The sequence below is a fragment of the Terrapene carolina genome, unplaced genomic scaffold (assembly GCF_002925995.2).
Source record: "Terrapene carolina triunguis isolate 2854851 unplaced genomic scaffold, T_m_triunguis-2.0 Scaffold564, whole genome shotgun sequence".
NCBI lineage: Eukaryota > Metazoa > Chordata > Testudines > Emydidae > Terrapene > Terrapene triunguis.
The window spans coordinates 67,919-76,450 of NW_020664915.1; the positions used below are offsets into that span (position 1 = coordinate 67,919).

At 54.0% G+C, this 8,532-nt stretch overlaps 1 protein-coding gene across 1 annotated transcript in view; it reads right to left on the reverse strand.

The window, feature by feature from the left end:
• Positions 1-3,499: 3,499 nt before the first annotated feature.
• The window catches only part of LOC113407956 (zinc finger protein 585B-like), a 44,290-nt gene continuing 39,257 nt past the window's right edge, over positions 3,500-8,532 (reverse strand). Inside the window, exons 4-7 of the mRNA XM_029913267.1 lie at positions 6,591-6,720; positions 5,936-6,062; positions 5,223-5,336; positions 3,500-4,908 (exon numbers count right to left, since the gene is read on the reverse strand). Coding sequence (XP_029769127.1) covers positions 3,800-4,908; positions 5,223-5,336; positions 5,936-6,062; positions 6,591-6,720 — 1,480 coding nt within the window. The 3' untranslated portion in view covers positions 3,500-3,799. The remainder of the gene's footprint in view (positions 4,909-5,222; positions 5,337-5,935; positions 6,063-6,590; positions 6,721-8,532) is intronic.

Below are 8,532 nucleotides of genomic sequence, written 5' to 3' on the forward strand. Positions count from 1 at the left end.
ATAAAAGAGAAAGAAAGACAAAAAAACCTTCCCATCTACAAATGATCTGGACTAAACCTAGAAAAAGCAAGGAAGCAATTTTACCAATAGATGGAAACACGGCTATAAGATCTGAAGGTCAAACTGTGCTTTGAAGTTCATTGAGATTTTCCTACCCACTCCCAGGTCTGGGACACTTTCTTCTCCAGCACTCAGGAGTCTGACTTAAGATCACAGACATCAAAGCTGTGACCCCTAAGCATGGAGAGCCAGGAACACAGCGGTAAGTGACACCTTGGGAGATATAGGGGTAGAACCGAGACAGGTTAAACTTTCCATGACTGGGACAGAGGCTGCTGTGTGGAGAGTGGAGCGCGACAGTGACAGGAGAAGGAGGGAATCTCTAGCACTCACCCCATCGCCCTGAAATAGCACAGAAGCTAAAACACCACATTTTACTGTCCCTGCTCCCCACTATTTTAGCATTTAGTTAATTCTGGTGCATAAGGGGTAAAATGTACAAACACTAAATGCTTTTCAGCACAGCCTGCTGTAATGTGAGACTATCTGGGAATGAGACAATCTGGCCCTGAAGGGGGAACTCAGGGACTAGCAATCACTCTGCTAACGGGACGTCGGGGGATCAGAAACTGTTCCCTTCAGGTTACACAACTGCACTGCAGGCTATCGAAGACCGTGGAGGCAGGCAGGGAGAGGAGCCCCTCCCCAGGCTTGGCCCAGATCCACCAGAGCTGCTGGGGAGAGGAACCCCTCCCTCAGTCCAGCTCAGGACCACTGGAGCCGCTGCGGCTGGGGAGAAGGTGCCTCTCACCCGGCCCCAAGTTGCTGCGGTGAGAGAGGGCTGGGGGGAGTCCTCTCCCCACTGCAGTCTGCACCCCAAACCCTTCATCCCCAGCCCCACCCCACACGCCTAGCCAGAGCCCTCACCTTCCCACACCCCATCCCTATGTCCCAGCCCTGAGCCCCCTTCCACACTCCGAAACCCTTGGCCCCACCCCCACCACATGAATTATGTTCTGTGCACCAATATGGAGATGATGTGTCACATATTAGTGAATAGAACCAAATTCATGCCGCACATGGATGTAAAAAATGAGGGAACACTGGTCAGAACACATCAGATGCTCAGAGTGAGTTTACACTAGGAAATCTGGTGGAGGGTCACAGAGATCTGCTGGCTAATCCCGACCACACCTCCTAGCATAGACAGAACTTCAGAGGCTGATGCTATGGAGGCAGAGGTGGGATCTCCAGGCCTCTGACAAAAGATCCTGTGGGAATCAGTCCCTCTCAGTGGAGCTGTCTGAATGCAGGTGGGGGCAGGGGCAGAGGGGTGGAGTGAGGAGAGGCAGCACCTCTCTACCCCTGTGCTCTCCCTCATCTCTTATCCCATGATCCCCAAACACTCGATACCCCAGCACCTAGCTCCTCCTGCTTCCCATCTCCACCAGCCCCAACCATTCAATCTCCAGTGACCTCCCCAGAACCCAAAGCCCTGGTCCCTTAACATTTGATTCCACCAGAGCCCAGCACCCTGGGGGATTTGGGCAGGGGAGGAGTTACCAGCCCCCCTGGACACTCACCCTGCAGGGAAAAGTTCCAGGTAATTGGTGGAGTCCAGCCAAGGGGCTGGTGGAAGATGGGGGGTGGGCACAGGGGTCTAGAGTGAAGGTGGGGCCTGGCCCAAGTGTCCTTCTCCTCATCTCCATGGCAGGGGGATCCCGGCTGGGAGGGGGAGGGAGAGGGGGGAACTTCAGCCAGGCAGAGGGAACAGCTGGAGGAGTTTCTCTCTCTCCCTTCCCCGACTTGTGGCCCATCAGCTCAGCAGCCAGGGCTGCAGCAGGGAGGAGGGGCTGATCGGGGCTTCCCCTCCTCTGCCTGGGGTTTGCTTAGACTAGGCAGAGCCAGTGGGTCACTGACCAGCTGATGCTCGGCTGCTGCTGGATCCTCACCCAGCGATGGGCAGCTGGATCCTTGTGAGCCAAAAGCCCCTGACGTGTGTGGGAACGAGGAAATGGGGTTGTTCCTATGGCCTAGTCAGGGCCCTGAGAGAATTTCCCTGCTGTGTGGGGGAGTCTCTGATGTCCAACATGGTGTTAGCTCCACTTGGAGCATTTTCTGCACTGAGAACATCTCAGCGGTTTCTTCCCTGTGTGGATTTCTAGATGCTTGATACTCCGGGAGCACCTAATGAAGCTTCCTACACATTCAAGACCTCTCTGCTGTGTGGGTCACTGAGGTGTGAAGTCAAATTGAATCTTTTTCTGCAGTCAGGCTACTCCTAGGCTCTCTCATACGGATACTCTGACTTTTAATGAGGGGTGATCGCTGAATGAAGCTTTCCCCACAGTTCAAGCACTGACGAGGTCTCTCTCCTGTGTGGATCCTTTGATGTGTTACAAGGGCTGACTTCTACAGGAAACATTTCCGACAGTCGAGGCAATTCTGAAGTTTGTCTTAAGAAGGAATGTGAGGTGTGCAATAAGACGAGAGCTCCAATTAAACTTTTCCCACTTTCAAAATATTTATTGTGTCTTTCTCACATGTGGGTTTTCTCATGTTGAGTGAGTTTTGAGCTACAGTTAAAATTTTCCCCACAATCCAAGCATATATAAAGTCTTGCTCCTGTGTGGATTCTCTGATGTCTAATAAGTTGTGAGCTTAGTATGAAACCTTTCCCACAGTCCAAGAACTTATGAGGTCCCTCTCCTGTGTGGCCATCAGGTACAGCCCCCAGCTAAAACCTCTCCAGTGCATCATCAACGATCTACAACATATCCTGGAAAACGATCCCTCATTCTCATAGACCTTCGGAGGCAGGCCAGTCCTCGCTTACAGACAGCCCCCAATCTGAAGCAAATACTCACCAGCAACTACACACCACACCACAGAAACACTAACCCAGGAACCAATTCCTGCAACAAATCCCTTTGCCAACTCTGTCCCCATATCTACTCTAGTGACACCATCATAGGACCCAACAACATCAGACTCACCATCAGGGGTACATTCACGTGCACATCTACTAATGTTATGCCCCTCTGCCATGTACATTGGCCAAACCGGACAGTCCTACGTAAAAGAATAAATGGATGCAAATCTGACATCAGGAATGGTAACATACAAAAGCCAGTAGGAGAACACTTCAGTCTCCCTGGACATTCTAGAACAGATTTAAAAGTTGCCATCCTTCAACCAAAAAACTTTAAAAACAGACTTCAAAGAGAAACTGCAGAGCTACAATTCATTTGCAAACTTAACACCATCAATTTGGGCCTCAATAGGGACTGGGAGTGGCTGGCTCACTACAGAAGCAATTTTCCCTCTCTTGGTATTGACCCCTCCTCATCAGTGATTGGGAGTGGACCACATCCACCCTGACTGAATTGGTCTTGCCAGCACTGGTTCTCCACTTGTGAGGTAATTCCTTTCTCTTCATGTGCCAGTATATTTATGACTGTATCTGTAATTTTCACTCCATGCATCTGAAGAAGTGGGGTTTTTTACCCACGAAAGCTTATGCTCAAATAAATCTGATAGCCTTTAAGGTGCCACCAGACTCCTCCTTTTGTTATTAAGGGCTGACTTCCAATGGAAACCATTCCCGCAGTGCAGGAATTTATAGGGTCTCTCTTCTGTGTGGATTCTTCAATGGTTATTACGTTTTCTGCTGTAACTGAAGCTTTTCCCACATGCCAAGCATTTATTAAGTCTCTCTCCTGTGTGGCTTGCCTGACGTGTAACAAGGCCTGATCTGAGTCAATTACATGCAAGCTGCTTAACCCTTTCTTGTCACGTGTCACAGAAGTTTAGATCCTGTGTGGATTCTCTGATGTTTAAACAGGGCTGATCTCCATGTGAAACTTTTCCCACAGTTGAAGCACTTATGGGGTCTCTCTCCTTTGTGGATTGCCTGATGTGAAACAAGGTCTGATCTCCGTATGAAACTTTTCCCACAGTCCAAGCACTTATGGGGTCTCTCTCCTGTGTGGATTGCCTGATGTCTAACAAGGTCTGACCTCCGTATAAAACTTTTCCCACAGTCCAAGCACATATGGGGTCTCTCTCCTGTATGGATTGCCTGATGATTAAGAAGGTTTGACCTGTGTCTGAAACTTTTCCCACAGCCCAAGCACTTGTGAGGTCTCTCTGCTGTGTGGATTGCCTGATGATTAACAAGGTTTGATCTCCGTATGAAACTTTTCCCACATTCCAAGCACTTGTGGGGTCTCTGTCCTGTGTGGATTGCCAGATGTTTAAGAAGCACTGACCTCATTATAAATGTTTTCCCACAGTCGAAGCAGTTATGGGGTCTCTCTCCGGTGTGGATTGCCTGATGATTAGTAAGATCTGACTTGCGTGTGAAACTTTTCCCACAGTCTAAGCACTTATGGGATCTCTCTCCTGTGTGGATTGCCTGATGTGAAATTAGTGCTGACTTAGAACTGAAACATTTCCCGCACTCGAGGCATTGAATGGGCTTCTCTCCAGTGTGGCTACTCCCATGGTTATTAAGATCTGAGCAGTTATTGAAGCTTTCCCCACAGTCCAAGCATTGAAAGCATTTCTTTCCAGAATGGATTGTCTGAGGTGTCACAAGTTGTGATCTTAGAATTAATCCTTTCCCAAATTGGAGGCAGGGCAAGGGTGTCTCTTCCTTGGGATTTGTCTGCTTCACTCTGGGATCCTTGTCTCCTCCCCCACCGTTAATAGATTCATCCACTTTCTTCCCTGGGTGGTTTTCCAGCAGCTTCTCTGACATGTGCCAATTTCCCCAGACTTCTCCCTGTTCCACGCACTGGGAAAAATTCCCTTCAGTTCTTCCCACAAATGTCCCCTGTTGTTCCACTTCACCGGGAACTTCCTCATGATGATTCCCCTCCTCATTCTCACTCCCTCGCTCAGCACCTGTTGGGAGAGAGACAATCCAGACAGGAGTCATTGTGCTGGGGAGAAAGAGGAATAGCACTGAGGGAAAACCCAACACAAAGACTGAGCAATTGGATTCTGCCTCCACATCCCACTCAAACACTCACAGGGAAGGAGAGATGGGAAGGAAACTCCTGCAGCTAACAGTATGGGTAAAATTCATGAGCGATATCTGCTGACTGCAGCCCTGTCCTGGCTGAGATAAGGAAGACCTGAGGGTGTCACTCACACCATATTTTGGTATTCTCAACTTTTCCCTTTATTCCCTAGATGGTTTCTGTGTCAGTTCTCACCTGTGCGGGCGCCTCTCGGGATCTCTCTTTCCTCGCAGGCCTGGAGATCGGGCACCCACGGCTCTTCCCCTCGTTCCAGCCGGGAGATCAGCTCAGGTTTGGGAATGGGAAATCCTGTGCAGAGGGTGAAATCAGACCAGATCAGGGTGCATGGAGCATTGGTGGAGTATTTGTCACCAAGGACATTCCGTGAGCGGAACGTTTCCCTGTGCTCTGCTGGAGAAACGTGGAATCCAAGAGGATGGGAAAATGGTCACTGAGCCCCCTTGCGCAGAGGAAGTTGTCTGGGGAGGTGAGCTGAATTATTACTACACCCTCACTAGGCGTTCCCAGGATCTGTGCGCTCTGGGGGCCTTGCTGACTCACACACAGCTCTGCACTTAAAACCCTACCTCTTTCTAAACCTGCAGAGCCCAGAGCCCTCCCCATGGCTGGAGCTAGTCCCAAAGAGGGAGGCGAACGGGGATTGTGTGTGCAGCCGAGAAACAACACAGACAGGACAATGCTGGATTTATGCCCCTTTGAAAGCTAGAGGGGTGGGGATGAGCTAACATGTCCATTAAGTTTTGACACCGTGTCTCACTGGAGAGGGCAAGGAGATGTAAGTCTCTCTCACATGGCAGCTGTGCATCATGGAACTCATTCGCCTCTAATCAGATTCAGACATGCAGACCCCACGACTTCCAATAACCGAGGGGACGGGAATCCCTTACCCAGCGAGGTCACTGTCTCGTAGTTCTCCTGCATGACGTCCCTGTAGAGGGCTCTCTGACCGGGGTCCAGCATAGCCCCTTGCCCGTGGGTGAAATACACAGCCACCTCCTTGAAGGTCACCGGCATCTGAAACACCAAGAGTCCCCCACTCAGCATCTGCTGCCCCAGCCACAATCCCACTAGTCACACAGGAGGAAGGATAAAGAAATGGAAGCTCTGGGAGTGCCAGAGTAGCAGAATCCCACCCCCACCATGCATAGAGCAGCCAGGAGGATTTAGCGGGTGGGGAGAAGTTGAGAGCTCCTCCCCCCCCCCCAGGACACGGAGCAGGGCAGGGTCTTCTCGTTTCCCACACACCTGCCGGCCAGAGGCTGATGCGGGAAGCAGAGCTCTGAGCCAGAGACAGGGACAGGAATCCCAGCAGCTTCCCTTCATATTTCGCAGCAGCCTCTGGCTAGTGGGGTCAGACTCCAGCACTGGGAGCCTGGAAAATGTTCCCAGCCCTGTGCAAGGGGGTTGTATCCTGTTTGAGAAATGGGGGAATGTCCCGTCTGCCCTCCCCCGTCACCAATGGGCCCACTCAGAAAATCAGCAGGTTTATCACACCCTGACTCCTCCCTGCCCCTGCCCACCAGCTCCCTGAAAATCCCAAACCTGAGCTGGATCCATCACAGCCATTTCCCTTCCCTGTCTCCTGGAAGATGGGCCGATCTGGAGCAAAACGTGGACGTGATTCCTCAGCCTGTCGGGGCGAGAGGGGCGATGGGGGAGGTTACAGAAGGGGCTTCAGTCCATGTCACACCCCGATTCCCCCCCAGACTCTTCAGACCCTCCCAGTAACACCATCTCTGAGCCAAATGCTAGAAAAAGAGCAGAATCAAAGGGGCCACTTTGGGGGATTGCCCCCCATTGCAGTGTAAACCCCTCTCCCTTAGCAACAGCCGGAGCCCTCTGGTGGCAACACCTGAATAATGAGCCGCCCTGGACTCCCCTGGCAGCCCCAGGGACAGGCAGGCAGAGGCTGATCCCATTGGCCCATCTGCACTCACCTCCTGCCAGAGCCAGCAGTGACTCCGGTCTGACACCGGTGTGGCTCAGATCTGAATCCTGCCCGGAAATCAGACCAGGGACCCGAGCAGCCCCCAACACTCAGGACACAAAGACCCCATCAGGCTGTGCAGGGCCGGCTCCAGGCATCAGCGTAGAAAGCAGGTGCCTGGGGCGGCCAATGAAGAGGGCAGCACGTTCGGCTCTTCAGTGTCAATTCGGCGGCGGCTCCTTCAGTCCCTCCCAGAGGGAAGGACCTGCCGCCAAACTGCCGCCGAAGAATGAAGCGGCGCGGTGGAGCTGCCGCTGATCGCGATAGCGGCTTTCCTAGGGCTACCATACGTCCCGGTTTCCCCGGACATGTCCGGCTTTTCGCTCTTTAAATAGTCGTCCAGGGGGGATTTATAAAAATCTAAAAATGTCCAGGATTTCCCCCCGGTCGGCTATTTATCGACCGAAAAGCGGATGACAGGGCGGCCGAGCGCCACTCGCATTGGGGCCTCGGCAGCCAAAGCCCCTTCCCGGCTCCCCCCATTCCCTGCACCCTCAGCACGCCGCCTGGCAGCACTGGGGGGTGGGGCTGTGCGCCTGTGAGGGAACGCGGTAGCGGCCAGAGCCCGTCCCCCGCTTCCCCCCTCCTCCACAGCCTCAGCACACCGCTCGGCAGCGCTCGGGTGGGGCAGGGCCAGACACCTGCTCTAAGCCGAGCAGCACGGTAAGGGGGCTGGGGAGTTGGAGAAGGGGGGCAGTCAGAGGACAGGGAGCGGGGTGGGGGGGTTGGATGGGTCGGGAGTTCAGGGTGGCTGTCAGGGGGGCAGGGGTGTGGAGAGGGGTTGGGACAGTCAGGAACAGGGAGCGGGGGGGGGTTAGATGGGTCGGAGGTTCTGGGGGGGCTCTCAGGGGGCGGAAAGTGGGAGGGAGTGACTGGCGGCGGGACTACCCCCCTCGTTTTTGAAAGTTCAGATATGGTAACCCTAGGCTTCCCCCCCCCCTTGGGGTGGCAAAAACCCTGGAGCCGGGCCTGGGGGTGTGTGACAATAACACACTGGGAGCAGGGGGTGTGTGTGTGGCGGGGGAGGGGGCTGGGACTCCCATACCCGCTTTGACCAGAGCTTCTCTCCGCCCCTACCCCCTCGTGTCCCATGGGGCGGAGAAGCTGCCTTGCCATCTACCCCCCTTCCCACATCCCCCCTTCCCCCGCCAGCCTCCCCACACACCCCTTTCCCTCGCAGTGCCCCCACTCACATCTTCCCCCATTCCAACCTCGCTCCCCTCAGCCCCACAATCCCCCCAATCCCCCTGCATCGCCTCATCTTCCCTTCAGTGCACCCCCGCCCCCATCCCAGCCTGTCCCCCGCATCCCCAGCACCGGCCTTCTGCGCCCATCCCCCTGCACCTCTTTATCCTCCTCCCCCTGCAGCCCGGGTGTGACCGACGGCGGGGCGGGTTTCTCTCACCTTCCCTCCGAGCGGGGCCCCCCTGGGACAGGGGCCGGGAAGGGGCCTGGCCAGGCTGGGGGCTCTGCCCTGGGAGAGGCTCCTGGGGAGCA